Source organism: Nyctereutes procyonoides, unplaced genomic scaffold, assembly GCF_905146905.1.
Source record: "Nyctereutes procyonoides isolate TBG_1078 unplaced genomic scaffold, NYPRO_anot_genome, whole genome shotgun sequence".
In the NCBI taxonomy this organism is placed as follows: domain Eukaryota; kingdom Metazoa; phylum Chordata; class Mammalia; order Carnivora; family Canidae; genus Nyctereutes; species Nyctereutes procyonoides.
The window spans coordinates 3,770,469-3,787,949 of NW_026575124.1; the positions used below are offsets into that span (position 1 = coordinate 3,770,469).

General features: G+C 59.9%; 1 protein-coding gene across 1 annotated transcript; it reads right to left on the reverse strand.

The window, feature by feature from the left end:
* Positions 1-226: 226 nt before the first annotated feature.
* Positions 227-7,918, reverse strand: KRT78 (keratin 78). The gene is made up of 9 exons (XM_055337126.1): positions 7,540-7,918; positions 6,672-6,886; positions 5,584-5,644; positions 5,033-5,128; positions 4,046-4,210; positions 3,580-3,705; positions 1,018-1,238; positions 755-789; positions 227-680 (listed from the first exon to the last, which is right to left on the reverse strand). The coding sequence occupies exons 1-9, from the start codon at positions 7,906-7,908 to the stop codon at positions 427-429; spliced, it is 1,542 nt and encodes a 513-aa protein (XP_055193101.1). The 5' UTR covers positions 7,909-7,918; the 3' UTR covers positions 227-426.
* Between the last annotated feature and the right edge of the window lie 9,563 nt (positions 7,919-17,481).

Below are 17,481 nucleotides of genomic sequence, written 5' to 3' on the forward strand. Positions count from 1 at the left end.
CCAGAGGGAGGGAAGAGGACCAGGGTGGTGGCCCTTGGTTCCAGCCCCCAGGCTCTGGTCATTGGGCCTCAGGCCCCTCCTCTCCCCACAAAGGACAATACTTGGCTGGCCGAGCCCACCAGGGCTGGAGGACAGGGCGCCGTGGACCTGGGGCCTGGGGTGGACAGCAGGCCAGTGAGACGCAAATCGTACGCAGAGCAAGGCCTGCCTGGGCACACAGCAGGAATAGCAAGCAGGCGCGACTTTATTGGCTTCTGCGAGCTCCCTGCGAGTGGCCTGGCTCAGGCCTGCACTCCCTGCGAGTGGCCTGGCTCAGGCTGTGGGCAACGTGCACGGAGCTGGCCATGCAGGGAGGTGGGTGGTGGAGGGGGGCGCAGGGCTGAGGGGGCTCGGGAAGGCATGAGGAGCAAGTGGCTGCGAGGTCACTCAGTATGTGACAGACGTCTTCAGACTTGACTCCACCGTCTTCTTCAGGATGGTGCGGCAGCTGGAGCCGGAGCCGGACACAGAGCAGGAGGCCAAAACAGGGCCCTGCCCGGAGCCCAGGGTGATGGTGGAGCCTCCGGTCACGACGCTGGAGCAGCTGGACCCAAAGCTGCCTTTCTCGCCTCCAAGGCCACAAGAGCCCCCCAGGCCTCTGCCAGCGCCTCCAGACAGGACGGTGCTGCCTCCACCCACGGCTGCCAAGAAATGCACCAGAGTCACAGCAGGGTCCTCCCCAGGGGACCACTCTCCCCAGCTCCCCGATACTCACAGATGATGACCTGACTGGTGCACCTCCCAGACATCCTGGGGGAGAAAGGAGAAGAGGACAAAATGCTCAGAAAGGCTCCAGAGAATGGGTCCCCAGGTGCTTCTTAGCCTCTCAGCAGATCAAATCCCCAGTCCTGATTGTCAATCCCTCCCAGCAGGGTGGGTGGGAGCGCTAGGAAATCTCAGAATGTCCCTCGGCGAGGAGGCCACGCTGGTGGCGGTCCTTCCTCCTCTCCCACCTCTCCCGTGTGCCCGGGCCCCCACCTGCTCTCCTCGCCCTCCAGCAGCCTGCGGTAGGCGGCGATCTCCACGTCCAAGGCCAGCTTCGTGCTCATGAGCTCCTGGTACTCCTGCAGGAGCCGGGCCAGGTCCTGCTTGGCGGCTCTCAGAGCGGCCTCCAGCTCGGCCAGTTTGGTCTGAGCGTCCTTGAGGGCCAGCTCCCCACGCTGCTCAGCATCGGTGATGGTGGCCTGCAGGTTGGCATTCTGGGGGGGGGGGTGTCGAAACAAAGGGGAGAGTGGTTGCAAGCCCGGTACAGCCTCCCAAGGAATCTACTGTGGCTAGACCACAATCTCATGAGCTCAAAATTATCCACGGCCACCCCCTGCCCCGTTCCTCTCGCTCTGACAGAAAGCATCGCCTCTTCTGCTTCCTTAACTCGCAGAGTGGGTTGAATAGTGTCCCCAAAAATGTCACGTCCACCTAGAACTTCAGACTGTGATCTTATTTGGAAATAGGGTCTTTGCAGGTGTGATTAGCTAAGGATCTCAAGATGATATCATACTATGTGTAGAATGAGCCCTAACCCCGTTGAGTGGTGTCCCTAGAAAAAGATGACAGGTCACAGAGACAGACGCGGCAGGATGACGCCATGTGACAACGGAAGCAGGGATGGAGCGATGCAGCCATAAGGCGAGGAATGGCAAGGATGCCCGGGACCACCGGAGGCCGGGAAAGGGCAAGGAAGGACGCCCCCACCCAGCTCCTTCAGAGGGGCTGCACCTGCCAACACCCGATTTCGTGCTTCTAGCCTCCAGAAGTGAGGGGATACGCGGTCTGGTGCCTCAAGCCTCTAAGTTTGTGGCACTTTGTTAGGAAACGCACCCCTTGGCACCTTACTCGAGGCACTCCACCTCTGCCCGGGCACTTACTGGTCTTCCTGTCCGTCCCGCTGCGTGGAGCGTTACCTACAAGTGTCCTCCTAAGGGCACTTGATTGCTCTAGGACAACCCCACTTCAAATACTTTGTCCTCTTTATCAAACCACATCAAGCCACGTGCCTCAGTTGTTGGTTTGAGGAGCACGCTCTCCGTACTCACCTTTCTGATCTGATAGAAAACTCCCCAAAGGAGAGCAACATCCCCAGCTAACGGGCCACCCCGCTGACTCGGCCTCGGGATCAGGAAAGAAGGCATCCCCTGGGGGCTCTCCCTCCTACTCCCATTCCAGCCTCGTTACCCTACTCTGTACATGAGCACCTGTTGATGGGGAGCATCGTCTCTATTCTACGGATAAAGAAACTGAGAGTCAGAGAAGCTGTGAGTGGCACAGCTGGGTCCCTAACCCGGGACAGCTGCCAGCTGGCCCCCCACTTCCAGCGCTGGGGGCTGCGCGGGGCCTGGCACAGGGGAGTCCAGTCCGTACATTTGTGCAGGAAAAGGAGGAGTAGGGGGGGCTGTGCTCCCAGAGCGATTCTCGCAGGAGAGGCAGCTTGCAGTGTGGCGAGCGGGTCCAGATGTGGGGACGCGGTAGGCCTCCTAAGTGCTGCCTGCCGGGCCGAGACTGCCGGCTCACAATCACCTGGGTGAGCTGAGCTCAGCAAGTGGGTTTCTCGGCTCCCCCCTTAGAGACCCAGGCCCTTAGCCTGAGAGGGGCCCAGGAATCTGCATTTTAATAGACATCCCGGGGAATTCCAAAGCAAGGAATTCAAACTTAGGGGCCCAAACACCGTGGCAGCAAATTGAATAATAGGCCCTGGGCACCTTCATCTCGGTCCCGTGTCACATTCCGAAGGAGGCCAGGTGGGGATGGGTGGAGACTGAGTCCGGGCTTCCAATGACCTGAGCTCCAAGGGCTTCCCGGGAGGGCCCCGCTTGGGAATGCAGAGGCCGTGCGCGCCCCGGGGGTCAAGCCGAACTGCATGGGGAAACCGCCTGACTCTGTAGCCTCAACTCTCAACCCTCTGCTGATCCCAAAATCTATTCTTTGGGTTTGGGGAAAGGGAGTGCAAAGAGACTTGAAAGCGTGAAGGGTCTGGAAGCCTCCACATCCAGGAGTGAGGGCTCCAGGACTAGCAAGAAACCGCGTCTCCGCCCTTGCCATCCTCTCCCCTCCGCCTCTCCCCTCTCGTCGCATGCCAGGCCCCAGAGGCATCACCTCCAACCCGCCCAAAGATCTGCCTAAGGAGGGCTCACTCCCCGCCCCAGCGCACTGCCCATCACGCCTGCGCCCTAGGGTCCTGGCTCTCACGCTCCCCAGCACGGGACCCAGAAAGTCAGCACCCGGCCCTAGAGTCGCCACTGCGCTTGAGGAGTAAGAGTCAAAAGAAAGTAGAAGGATCGGCCCTCTCCCCGAGGAGCCAAAAGCAAGGTGCACCCCAGGCCACAGAAGGCAGCGTGAGCAGCGCCCCCTGGAGTTGTTCAATGCAGTTGTCCTCGGCTGGAATCCGCAGGAGGGAGGCCAAGTTCCTCCAAAACGGGGCCTCAGGTGCTCTCCCCCCAAAGTACCCAGAGCTCCAGCCGGTTATCAAACCTGCACACACACCTGGCGGGGACCCTGGCACAAAGGTAGCCCAAGGGAGGGCCTGGGGAACTCTGGGAGCCTCACCTGCGTCCTGAGGTTCTCGATCTGACCCTGCAGCCTCTGACTCGCCTCCTGCAGCTGGGAGATGCGGACTCTGGTTCCCTTCATGCTGTCCCCGTGAAGCCGGGCAGACGCCTGAAGCTCCTGGTACTGAGAGGGACACGGGTGACACCACCGGTTGACAGGACCCTCACCTTTGACCCCAAGACCGTGAGAAACACCACGTCCCCCGTTCTGTGCCTCTCACGTCCTCACTTGGATCGCGGCTTAAACGCTGAAGCCAGGACAGGGTGGGATGAGCTTGCGGGAGTCGGGCTGCTCTTGTCCCTGCCGCCCCCCCCCGGAGGTGGAGGTGGCCGTGCCCACCCGGCCCCGGAGCCCCGGGCAGGTTATCAGACCTGCCCCAAGGGGGCCGCGGTGGACGAGCACCCAGGACCCGGGCAGCGAATCCCAGGCTTTGCCCGCCCAGGCCGCCTCGGGGCTCCCGCACCTGCGTCCGGTACAGCGTCTCGGCCTCGGCTCTGCTGCTCCGGGCGATCTCCTCGTAGCGGGCGCGGACCTCCGCGATGATGTCGCCCAAGTCCAAGCCTCGGTTGTTGTCCATGGACAGCACCACGGACGTGTCGCCGGCCTGGGTCTGGAGCCGGCCCAGCTCCTGCAGGGACAATTGCGTCAGCGTCCAGCTGCCCCCGCTCCCTTTCCCCCGGGGCCCCGGGGCCGGGGCGGTGGGCGTGATGCCCGGCCTCATGCCCCCCTGGATCCGTCGGGGGCAGCCCTCAGTCCGCTGGGCGGTCGAGCATGCCCGGGCCCCTGCTTCTCCTCACCTGAAGACGAGGCTTGTAGGAGGTGGTGCCTAATGGCCCTTGCAGCTTGGACATTAAAGGTAAACGTCCTGCGAGCCCCAGACCACCTGGGCCCCGCCACTCCTCTGACCCCCTACCGCACCCCACCCCCTCCTCCTCCCGCTCTGATCCCCGAGGCCGCCTCACAAAGATACCAGCGCACGACGAGGGGCCCTTCCCTCCGACTCCACCTGCCCCGTTCACTGCTCGCCTCCTTCCAACCTTTACGCAAACTTTATTTCCTAATGAAGCCCCCTCCGACCACCCCATGCGAAGCTGCCACCTGCCCTACCCCCTGCGACATTCCCAAGCCCCCGGGCCTGTTCTGACTTTTCCTGTTTGCCGTAGCATCCATCGCCCTCTCAACGCCACACGGTCTACTCGGGCTAGTGCTCGGGCTATTGTTCCCCGTCCGCCTCCCGACAGAAAGCAAATGTCGTGAGTTCCGTCTGGTTCACTAGCGCATCCCTCTGCCCAGCAAGCCGCACGGTACGTTCGCAACGTTTGTTTGTCAAATGACCGAGTGACGGCTCCAGGTCGCACTAACCGGCCTTCGCCTCCTGACCACCCCCCACCTCCCACCCCCACCCCTACCCCCCGCCCTCAGCACCACCCTGCCCTTGGCGGACCCTCACTTCTTCATAGAGTCGCCTCGAGAAGCACACGTACTCTCGCAGAGACTGCAGCTTGCCTTCCAGCTCCATCTTGCTCAGGAAAACCCCATCCACATCCTGGGGACAGGGACACAGAAGCCATGGACTCCCACTCCCGCTCTGGTTCCCGAGTTCTGCTCTCCCACTTCCCAATACTCCCCCACGGCCACCCCGGGGACCCCTCCAGCCCCCTCCAGCCCCCTCTCACCCTGCTCTCCCTTTTCCCTGACACTGGCACACACCGCCTTCAGGAGGCCTTCCCCGAGGACTCCCAACCGGTTCTGCGTCCTCCACTCCCTCCCCACCTTCTCCCACCGTGACACCCAGAGCTCATCACATGGTCCTTCCATCAGATCTTCCGGGGGCGCCTGTGTCCACACAGGTGTCCCATCCCCCTGGGAGCCCCCCGAAGGCAGTGCACTACCACGTGCTGCGTTAGGATCTCCCACCCCACCTGCTGTCCCAGCCCAGGACTCAGCTTTGTGCATGGTGGGGGCTCAGGATCCCAGGGAAGCCCCTTACCACCCCCTCACCTTTTTGAGGACCACAAAGTCATTCTCAGCCGTGGCGTGCTTGTGGGCCTCCTCCTCATACCTGTCAGGTAGGTACAGAAGGCCGCTGCCCAGGGTGGCGAGATCGGAGCCCATGCCCCTCCTCCGAGCACGACCTCCCTGAAACGGCCCCCAGGCCATTAGATGCTCCCAACGAGACACATAAGCTGCCCTCGCCTCTGCCTTTCCCATCAGGAAGTCATCGTTACGTCCTGGCTTTGCCCGTCTTCACTCCACCAACCACGTGAGACCACTCTCCGTCGCATCTATATGGCACATCCCAACACCTTTCCTCACTTGCTGCTCACAGCCATCAGGTGATGAAGCGGGCGTTTCGCCTTTTGTCAGAGCAATTACATGGCTTGCCCAAGTCATCAATAGGTGGCCCAAGCAGATCTAAAACCAGGTCTCCTGGCCCCAATCCTGAACTCTTCCCAGGACCCACTCCACCTCCCACGCCATCCTCCCAATGGCCCTGGGAGGTAAGAAGGGCAGGTGGCATGTTCCCACCTTCCAGATAGGGAGCTGATAGGCAAAGCTGAAAGGCCACACAGCTCCCCCTTGCTCACAGGCGCCAAACCCAAGCCTCCTGTTAGCCCAGGGCTCTCTCCACACCACCGGGTGACCTAGGTGGGGAACCCAAAAACAGCCCAGCTGTGAATCATGCCACAAGCCCGGGGACGGTCCCACTGAATGGGTTCCCTTCCACAATACCGGAACCAGAGAACCTCTGAGTCACTTTGGCCCACAGCCTGCTCAACAGGAATTTATCGAGGAAAAACCCACTGAGGCATTGTTAAAATAGGCTCCTCCCGGCCCTGACCCGAAGCATGGCCCTCACAGCTGGGTCTGTTGGAACCGAGGCTCTCCAGACCTGGGCATCAGGGACTGCGGGGCCTCCTTACCTGCAACAGGTGGAGCACCCTGAGAATCAGAGGGAAGGGGATGCACAGAGGAGCCACTCACATGTCACTGGGAGCTCAGCATGTGGGAGACCCACCAACTGACAGTCCTGATCCAAACCCTCCCAGGCCCCACTCGGGCCCCAAGGGGCGCTGGGATTTACCTACTTGGCCTTATACTCCTCCTCCTGGTCTTGGCAAGACTTCAACTCAGCGTCCACAGCCCTTCGCTCACTCTGGAGCTGCTCCAGTTGCCGCCTGAGCTGGGCCACGTAGCCCTCAAAGAAGGTCTCCAGGTCCAGGGGGCTGTCCCTCACCCCCTGCTGCTGCAGCAGCTGCCACTTGGTCTCCAAGATCTTGTTCTGCTGCTCCAGGAAGCGCACCTGCAGCCCGAGCAGAGGCTCCCTGAGGCTGCCGTGGGACCCCTGGCCACAGGCTCTGGCTAGTAAAGCCTCAGGGGCTCCTCCGGTGAGCCCACCTTTCCCCTACCTCCCAACCCAGCCTGGGCAGGGGCAGCCTCAGGCCCTCCCAGGAGGCTCTGAGCATATCAAAATTATCAGAATGGCTAACAGGGGAGGATCTCCCCACTGCCAAACGACCGTCCTCCGCTCCTGAGCCCCTAGCATAGAACTGCAGGGCCTCAGCGTCATCAGAGAGACTGCAGTGAGACCACAGGAAGGACCTCTTGGCTGCAGAAGTGATTAGGAAAGTGGTAGCAGGGGCGCCTGGGTGGCTCAGCGGTCAAGCATCTGCCTTTGGCTCAGGGCGTGATCCCGGGGTCCTGGGATCGAGTCCCGCATCAGGCTCCCTGCACAGAGCCTGCTTCTCCCTCTGCCTGGGTCTCTGCCTCTCTCTGTCTCTCATGAGAGAGGAAGGAAGGAAGGAAGGAAGGAAGGAAGGAAGGAAGGAAGGAAGGAAGGAAGGAAGGAAGGAAGGAAGGAAAATGGTAGCTGAGCAGACTTCTCCATTCCCAAATACATCGAGAACATTCCTCCAAGGGAGGCAGAGACAGGGGCTTCACCAAGTTGACCCTCACCTTGTCGATGAAGGAAGCAAACTGGTCATTGAGGCTCCGGATCTCTTGGGTCTCCTGAGTCCTCACCACCTGGAACTGGGGGTCGATCCCAATATTCAACGGGCTCAGCAGAGCAGTGTCGATGGTCACTTCCTGGATGCCCCCGGGAGGGCACAGGGGAAGGCCAGGCCCACCTCGGGCCCCCCCAGACTGCACCCCCGGCCTTCCCCCTGACCCCCAAGCCCCCCCTCGGGAGTCAACCCTGCTCCCCCCGAAGGAAGCACAGCTCCGGCTGCTGAAGCGGCCCCCACGGCCCCACGAGCGCGAGCGAGCGCAGCAGGCTGAGCGGGCGCTGAAGCCCCTCGGGGCCCGGGCTGAGGGGACGGACATGCTGGAGACAAGGCCACACAGTGCAGACAGTGCAGACAACAGAGGATCATCCGGGTGTGTGAGTTCCTGCCCCGAGGCCCCAGCACGAGACTTTTATCCCCTCCTGGGCCTGGGCTGGGCCTCGGGTTGCAGGATGCTCTCAGCCTGACTGTGTCTGTCACTGGCTCCAGGTGACCTAGTCCGACACGCCTGGAGGACAGAGGCCAGGGGAGAGGAGGCCCAGACGCTGTCCTCGGAGCCCCCAGGCCGCTGGAGAGCTGGGCACGGCCCGGAAGCAAGGAAGCAGCCCAGACCGGACTCCAAGGCCAGGACGGTGGCTGGGGGCACCCAAGGAAGGCTTCCCAGGGAAGCAGATGGGGGGATGGGGAAGAAGGGGAGGGGTCCAGATGGGGCGTCTGAGTGCCTGGAGACACAGGACTGAGGGGTGTGGAGCTTCTCAAGGGGACTCTACCTTAAGGAAGGCACTTGGCAGTACTAGGAGAAGCTACGAGGCTAATGGAGGTGTTATTGTCCTCGTTGGCTAAAAGACACCCCAGGATTTGGAAATGAAACAGAAAAACAGGGTGTCCAAGTGCCTTCTCTTGCGCAACCCAGCAATCATCCACAAGGCACCACCCCGCTCTGCATCCAGGATCTGGGCGAGTGGTGCATTTCCAAGCCCAGCCTATATCCCTGCTCCTTCCCCAGACACGCAGTTGCCAGGCCTGGATCACGCACCACATGTGTCACATTACGAAGCAGGGGCGCCTGGCCTCTGAAGTAAAATATATACTTAGAAGGATACTCCCTTGGGGTGCTGGGAGCAGACACAGGAACCAGGGGTCCCCCCCAGGGAGGAGGCTGTGTCTGCCCTCTGGTATGCCGAGAGCCCCCCACCAGTACGGGGCCCCGTGTAGGAGGCGGCCAGCCACCACTGCTGGAACTCCTCCACTGCTGGCAAGCACGGTTGGGCAGCTCTGATTTTTAGAAATTTCTAAAATTCTGCCCCTGAAACTAGGATCCTGGGCCTTTGCGAATGCAGCTCAAAGCAAGAGCAAACGGGGACTCAACGTCATGAACACTCAAGAGAACTGCTATGAGGAAGTTGGTCGTAGCAATGCACCTCCGGGCCACACAGCGTGAGCAAGTCTCCCCTCCCTCCAGAGGATTAGAAGCCCCTTCCTCCTTCTCCTAGCCCCACCTGGCACACCCTGAATGAAGCCAAACAACAGACGGCCTCAAGGGGAAGAGGAGGACTGGGCCTTCCATGGGGAGAACAAAAGAGCTCAAGGGACTGAGGTGCCAGGTGAGGAGGAAGAGAGGAAAGATCCAAGCAGGAGATCTGAGTGCACCGAGGAAGGAGAGGCAGCGTGGAGCAGCCCCAGTGTCTAGAAAGAGAATCTGGGGGTGGGAGGCCTGGGGGGCTCAGTCCGTTAAGCATCTGCCTTCAGCTCAGCTCAGATCATGATCCCAGGGTCCTGGAACTGAACCCTGCATCAAGCTCCCTGCTCCGTGGGGAGCCTGCTTCTCCCTCTGCACCTCCCCCTGCCTGTGCTTGCTCTCTTTCTCTGTCAAATAAATCAATAAATCCTAAAATAAAAAAAAAATTAAAAAAAAGATAAGAGTTAGAAAAAGAATCTAGGAAATGGGCTGGATCCCATTGAGGACCCACCTCCCAACCCTGCCCCCTGGGGACCACTTGGCAGCATCAAGGAAGACCAGGTGCCTTCCTTCCCGGCACCATGAATGTGTTTGAGAAACATCTCTGTGGACTGGACTCGACTACCCCTCCTCCCAGTGTTAAGGGTGGATGACAGAGATCACAGGAGGAGGTTCCTCCCTGGAACTTCTTCCTATTTGTAATGTTATAGAACATTAAAGCCAGAGTGAGCCTCAAGATCATCTGTCCAATGCCCCCATTTTACACTTGAGGGTTCTGAGGCCCCATAGGGTGTAGGGCGGGGTGCAGAGACCGTGCACCCTTGGGTAACCTAAGACATTGCACCAGGTGACCTCTAAGCCTGTGATCTGAGTGACTTGCTCAAGGCCACCCACACAGCTGGTTAGGCTGAAGCCAGGACCACCACCCAGCCCAGGCCACTGCCCCACGGAGCAGCCCTCTAAGCCCCTGGTTATAGCTTGTCCACCACTCTATCCGGCTCAGGGTCGGGCATCCACCAGGCATCAACAGGTATTTGTGGTAAGGATGAACTCTTCTCCACGACAGTCACACCCAGGGAACTTCTTGAATCACCAGGTTCTCTAATGCTGCTGTAACATGTTTCCTTCTACTTAAAAAAATAATAATAATAAACCAGGGGCACCTGGCTGGCTCAGTGGCTAGAGCAGATGACTCCTACTCTCGGGGCAGCGAGTCCAAGCCCCATGTGGGGCGGAGAGCTTACTTAAATAAATAAACAAATAAGATGATTCTTGGACATTTTAAATAAATATTAAAATTTTTAGATGAATACATGTGGGACGCCTGGGTGGCTCAGCGGTTGAGTGCCTGCCTTCAGCTCAGGGCATGATCCTGGGGTCCCGGGATCGAGTCCCTGCATCAGGCTCCTCGTATAGAGGCTGCTTCTCCCTCTGCCTGTGTCTCTGCGTCTCTCATGAATAAATAAATAAAATCTTTAAATAAATAAATAAGATGAATGATCAATAAATAAGTAATCGTATGGTGACGGAGAGAACGCTGAAGCAGTTTGGGGGTTCGAATGCTAGGCCTCCACTGGCAGACTGACGTGTCCCTGTATACAAAGGTGCATCAAGGGATCTCAATCCATGCAGCAGCCGAAGTGCACATGGCCCCATGGGCTATGGCCATCCTCAGTGTCCCCAGCTCCGGGGTAGCTACCATCAGCCCCACGTCATGCTCCGCAGCCCCTGCCCCCCTGGGCTCCCCTTCAGGAAAGCGCCAGGCCAGGGTGGTTTCTTGTGGCTTCCCCCTCCCTCCCTCCCTGCCTCACCCTTAGTTCACCCCTGGTCACAGCTGTGATTCCCTAACCTTTCACTCAAGCCTGTCCTGTTCGCACGGTCTATTTTTTTTTTTTTACCCAAATGCCACTTAGTCACATTTTATTCATTACATTCTCTTTTTTTTTTTTAAAGATTTTATTTATTCATTCATAAGAGAATGAGCTGATGGCAACAAGAAAAGGGTGGGGCGAGCTGCTGCCTCTGCAGCCCCTCCAAGCCCAGGTAATGAGCCCCCAAAACCCACAGGGAGCAATCCCAATACAGAGGCCTGGGAGAGCAGGGGTTTGCAAAGCTTTGCCTGGGAGTTCTGAATCTAAACGTCTGTCCCCGAAGTCCAAGTTGAGAGAAGCAGTGAAGGATGACGCCAAATTCCAACGTGTAAAACATGATCATGTTTTACGAAGCACTTTTAATTTTTTTTAATGTTTTTATTATTCATGACAGACACAGAGAGAGAGGCAGAGACCCAGGCAGAAGGAGAAGCAGGCTCGCTGCAGGGAGCCCGACGCGGGACTCGATCCCGGGACCCCAGGATCATGCCCTGAGAGGAAGGCAGACGCTCAAGCACTGAGGCACCAGGCGTCCCTACGCAGCACTCTTAGAACGTCTACCGAGGGCCCTCCGGGCGCCCTCACTGTGCCTCTGCCCAGCCTTTGCTTCATCTCCTTGTCACAACCTGAGAAGTGGGTATCAGGGTCATTGATGCTCCGGGCGCAGACACAAAAGCCAGTGCTCGGGATCTCAACGACAGTACGTGGCCGGGCCAGGACGAGAACGTGGGTCGTCCTGGAGCCCGCAGCCCCCCGGAGCCCCCCGGAGCCCCCCGGCCGGGCACGTCCAGCACGTGCCTCCCCGTCCAGCGGAGCTCCAGGAGCCAGGTGCGGGGGAGAGCCGGGGAGGGCACTCGGGCGCAGCCGGGCAGCCTGCCCTGCCGTGCAACAGCCGACTCCCCGCACGACTAGAGGACACGGCCCCATTCCGGGGTGTATCTACACCCCACCGGGCTGCTTTCAAGCTGCCCGCGACTGCAGAGCTGGGATGAGAGGGCCACGGTCAGCTCCCCCAAGTCCGCAGACCTGACACCAGCACACACCGGCGGGGGGATGCAAGGGACGTGGGGGGGAGCGGGGGTGGGGGGGCTGTAGGAGTCTTTCTGTGGAAAGAGACTCTCCCGGACGTGGGAGCCACGAACACTTATCTGGGAGCCAAGCGAGGGCGCCTGGGAGAGGGAAGCGAGGCTGGGCTGGGCTGGGCTGGGAGAAGAGGGAAGTGTTCAGACCAGAAAAGCGCAGCTGAGAGTCCAGACTTGCTCAGCCAGGGCTCAGCACGCAGCACGGCCCCTCTGACCCAATCAGGTTCAGCAGCTGGGTGCCCCGTTGCTAGCAGCTGCTCCCCAGACGGCAAATATTTGTGAGGCACGTTGCTAAGGACAGCCTCCCAACACCCCAGAGGGTGAAAGGCCCACAGGGTAATTTCTAGGGGAAAGTGAGCAGGATTCCTCCCATGCTCGGAAGGGAAGGGAAGGCCCCGCAGGACCTCCGGGACTGGCAGGGGGGTCACCTGGACGAGCTCCCTGACCCTCATCCCCCCTCACCAGCATCCCTCCTCGGGCCTGGGGAGGCATCTGAAGAGCTGTGCCCCGGGCCTGAGGATGGGGTGGCGTGGGGTGGGGGTTGACCCTCTGCCCCCATCCCCAAGGACCTTCAGCCTGGGAGAACAGTATTTTCAAAACCGCAAGTTACAACCCAGCAGTAAGTCGTGAAACACACCGAATGGGTCCCGGCCGGAATTCTCGGCCTGCGTCACCGGAGCGAGGCGAGCACCGCGCGCGGAATTCTGTTCCGTAGGCGTGTGCCCGTGTGCGTGTGTGCAGAGCTACGGTGTGGGATGAGTTTCTGGGGCGCCCGGCCGGCTCGGTTGGGGGAACATGCGACTCTTGCTCTCGGGACTGTAAGTTCCAGCCCCGCGACACGGGTGTAGAGATTACTTAAAATCTTTTAAAAATAAAATAAAATGAACTTCTTCCTAGAGCGCGTTGTCCAAAAAAGTCTAAGAAACCCTCTGATATAAGAAGTGGTCCCGCACCTGAACATGTACAAACCCGACAAAGATGCCCAGAACCAGGAGCAGCATAAGCTGTCGGGACTCGAGGATGGGAAAATGAGAGCTTTCCTCCGGAGGCTTTTCCAGAAGAGAGAGACAAGGAAAGCAGGTTTGAGAAGGGGGAAGGCAAAGGGTAAGGCCTTCCCCGATCTACCCTAAGGGTCAGGAAATTCTCCTAACATCTAGTCTCCCCCCTAAGCTCCCAGATGCATGCTCCGCCCTGCAGGTCCCCAAAGGGGAGAACCGGGGCCCCCTCCTCCGGTGAACCACTGAGTCCTGACAGTGGCAAGGACAGGAACCCGCGGCCGGGTGCGGGGAGAGAACAAGGGTGGCAGAGCCGGGGACAGCAGCATGCTGAGGGCGGGCGGGGCCGGGGGGCCCGACGGCACACTGTGCACCTGCCCTCGGAGACGGGCTATTCCAGGGCAGACCACGGTGACGCACAACGGAGCGTGACCCGAATGTCAGAGCAGAGCCACCTAAGAGGTCATCTTGGTCGACACCCTTCCTCAGCAACCCGAGAAACTGGGTGCGGGTTGTGGGGGGGCGGGGGAAGCAAGGGTAGGACTAGAAACCCTAAGCCTGGACACATTTCGCCCCGCATCATAACGAGCCACGAGACTAGGATAGAGGCCCATGGAAGAGGACCCCAAATCCCCACCGGCCCACCCGCCTCCCCAATCCCAGCAAGCGCATGAGGGCTGTCACCCACCCATAACGTTTACGGGGCGCGTCTCAGGTAGGTGCTCCAGCTACGAGGAATAATCCCCTCCACCTAAGAAGGGAGCACATCTGCGGCCCTCCAGGGAAGGAGCCGGCTCTGTGACCCGCCCCCCTCACCTGGTTCTGGAAGTTTTCAGGCCTCACCTCACTCCTTCCTGCTGCAACATCGGGCCCAGTTTCTCGAGGCCTCGGAAGGCACCTGCTCGCTGACCTGGCCTGGAGACGGGGGAGGCCGCCTGCGCTCCCCACGGCCCTCTCCTGGCCCCCGACTTGGCCCATCCATGATCTCCACGGTGGCATGAGAGCCCAGGGAGCTGTGCCAGCAGGAGCTTGTGGGCAGGGAGGGGGCAGAGAGAGCAGAAGACCAGCAGGAAGACGTTGGGGGAAGACGTGGACGGGGAAGGACACACAGATCCCACCTACGGTCTCGCTTTTTTTAAGTCTAGGCTGATGATTTCAGGATGTAGAGGAAGACGATTCTAAGGCTTGCGGCACTTCCTTTTCTTTATTCAAATAATACAAACTCATTGTTGAAAGATTTAACACAATAGGGAATAAAGTAAAATTAGGAACAGTATAACTCTTTCCAAAAACGACAACCTGGAATAGTCACTATCAACAGTTTGGTGCATGATCTTCCAGACTTTTCTGCGTGTAAATATCTTTTCGTTATTCATTCAACTGATATTTATTGGATGATTTCTCTGGGCCAGGTATGGTCCTAGCACCGGGGATAAAGTAGCCGATGAAACAAATAGGGCAGCCCGGGTGGCTCAGCGGTTTAGCGCCGCCTTTGGCCCAGGGTGTGATCCTGGAGACCTGGGATCGAGTCCCACGTCTGCCTGGGTCTCTGCCTCTCCCTCTCTCTGTGTCTCTCATGACTAAATAAATAAAATCTTTAAAAATAAATAAATAAACAGATAAATATCCAAGCCCTTATGGAACGTGCGTCTTATAACGATGCACACATGTGTAACGCGCATGTTCACGCTTCTGGCACAGCGCTACACGCTGCTCCAGTGTAAGCACCACCCACGCATGTAAATATGTATTTCCCAGGCGTGGGATCAGATTACACACGCGCTCGTACAACCAGTTCCACCCTGTCGGCATCAGTAAGTGCAGACGAGATTATCGTTAAGTGGCTCAGCGTATTCTCTTGCCCCGGTTCTCAGGGCTTTTCCCCAGGTCCTCCGCCTGGAGTCTGGCTTCTCCGCTCTCGACTCCCCCTGCAGGCAGCTGCCGCGGCTCTCACACCCGGAAGGGACCTGGGCTCCCCCCTGCGCTGCCCCAACTCCTGACCCGGAGGGGCTGGGTTGGTCAGGACCTGCCTGCGGTGCCTTCCTGACCACCCTTCCCTGGCACCTGACGGCCTCACAGGCGAGAGCCCCCAAACAGGCCTCCCAAGGGGACGGGAACACCAGGGACTCCTGAGTGTGTTTCTGGATTTGTGAAGCCCCCGCTGGCCCCCGGGGCCAAGCTGGGGAGATCCACGGTCTGCACACTCCGGGGAAGCTAGCTCCTGGGGTCCTGGGGTCCTTGGGCAGAGTGAGGCTGAGGATGGGGAGAAAGGACCTGCAGGGGGTGCTTCCGACTCTGCCTCCACTACCCCCCGGCTCGGTGGCCTCAGGCAAGTGACCTGACCTCCCCGTGCCTCCATGTCCACAGTTGCAATAAGGGAGAAATAATTCCTATTTCCTAGAGTTGCTGTGCATGTCAAACAAGACGATACGGGCAGTGCCCAGAACAGCACTTGGCACAGAGTACTGTGTACCAGCTCTTAGTACCACCACCTCCCCAGGCCCGCGGCGCCAGCCAGGCCCGGCCCACTGGAGGCTGACTTTCCTGGCCCTGCTCCTGCCCCGCCGTCATCTGAGTGCGGGGGGTAAGAGGCCCGGAGAGCCGGGACTCACGTGTGAACGTGCATGGGTACAAGTGGGGAGTACGCTGTGGGCACTGCCGGGGGGATGCGGGGTAACGAGTGGGATGCGCAGAGATCAGATGACCACGAGGGAGTGGGTGCGAGTGCACGAGTCACGTGGACAGGCAGTGGGAGTGTGGTGCATCCATGAATGTGGGCCCACTGTGCACAAGGGTGGGTGTGCAGATGCGTGGCTCTGTGAACGTGTACCCGAGAAGGACGTGTGCACGGGGCTGGGGGGGACAAGGTGTGAACGTGTACCGGCTTGCAGGTTGTGAATGCATAAGGGTGCGGGTGTGCAGGAAGGTTGTGTGTGCAGGTCCGTGCTCCCCGGCCCGCGCCCGCACACACCTCCCGGGGAGGGGGCTGCCACAGGCAAAGATCCCCCGTGCAGGTGGGGGGGGGACAGTGTCCCTGACCCGGTGGGAGAACAGCCTTGATGTTTTTCCTCTTCTAAAGCTTTTGAGTTTCCTAGAGAAACCCTGCCAGCTCACCAGGGCCCGGCCTTAAACCCGCCCCACTGATCGAAACTCAGGAAGGAGCCGAGCGCCAGCCGTCCCCACCCTGCACCCCCAGCCCTGCCCCGAGCGCTCCTGGCGGGGACCCACACCTCGCCGCCCTCCACCTCGGGCACCCGCACCCCTCCCGCTCTTCTGAGCCCCCCGGAGGGCGCCTGGGGCAGCTCCCAGCCTTGGACACGAGGCTTAAGCCCCCCTGCACACTGGGGGAGCACTTGCCTACCTGCCCGGGCAGGCCTTACCCAGGGGCAGCCGGCAACTCCCTGCCGGAGGGGAGCTGGGGGTGCAGCGGGGGGACCAACTTCAAAGCCCACAGCCAACCCCCTCCCAGGCGCAGGCGCCCCACCCCACCCTGCAGCTCCTGAGAAGGCGAAACCAGCGTAGAGGACTGGGTGGGGAGGGTATCTCAGAAAGCAGGGCCTCTTGGACGCAGAGGCGGGACATCCTTTCGTTTGGGGGTTCCAGACAAGACCTCTCATCCAGGAAGCTGTCTCGATTGTTAGCCGCGTTGTACGTGTTAACAATAACCAGCACTTAATGCGCAACCACTCCATGCCAGGTGCTTTACACATGGGACCTCTAATTAACCCCCATTTTATGGATGGGGAAACTGAGGCTCGCTCAGGTTAAGTAAGTTGTCCTAGATCACACAGAGCCAGGATTCGATCCCAGGTCTGTCTGTAAGGTCTGGACCCTTTCTTAGGTCTGTGCCTGCACGGCCCTGTCTGTCCTCAGCCAGGATGGGCACCTCTGTTCTTCCTCACCCACCAGGGGGGCCGGGGAATCCAAAGAAAGGAACATGCTCAGACTAGACGGGCCGGTCGGGGGGATGGTGGGCTGGGGCCGCTGGCACAGACTTCCAGGGCATGGGGGCGTGGAGGGAGCTCAAGAAGCAAGGGGCAGAGACTGTAAGAGGAGGAAAGAAGGGATGAGAAGGGGGAGTCCGGCCTCTGTGACACCTGGCTGGGCGGGGCAGGTGCACGGCCGCACGCAGGGTGGCAGAGAGGGAACAGAGACGGTAAAAATTGGGGCCCGGGCTTTGAGCCCCCACAGCACCTGTCTCCCTGTGCCGTCATTGTCCCCACGGAGGCCTGGGTCATCTGCCTCTTGAGCCCTGCCGGGCCAGGGGTGTCGGCCCCGCGGGAGAGCCGGGGCGTTGAGCAACTGAGCGCCCTCCAAGTCTGGAATGCGCCAGGGCTTCATTCCTCCAGCCGCCCCATTCCCAGCAACGGGGAGGCGGGCCTGAGCCCTGGGCTTGTGAACTCGGCGGGCTGCGGAGTAAGCGGCCCAAGCGCCCAGAGGGGCAGGCGGGGGGAGGGGGTAAGAGGACAGCCAGGGGGGCCACCG

What these genes read in the sequence shown, in the direction of transcription:
- KRT78 (XM_055337126.1), bottom strand. Translation starts at nt 7,908, where the DNA reads ATGTCCGTCCCCTCAGCCCGGGCCCCGAGGGGCTTCAGCGCCCGCTCA. An exon ending in TTGCTTCCTTCATCGACAAG is followed by an intron (nt 6,887 to 7,539) that starts GTGAGGGTCAAC and finishes CTCGGGCTGCAG; the next exon opens with GTGCGCTTCCTGGAGCAGCA. An exon ending in CACCAGTCAGGTCATCATCT is followed by an intron (nt 681 to 754) that starts GTGAGTATCGGG and finishes ATTTCTTGGCAG; the next exon opens with CCGTGGGTGGAGGCAGCACC.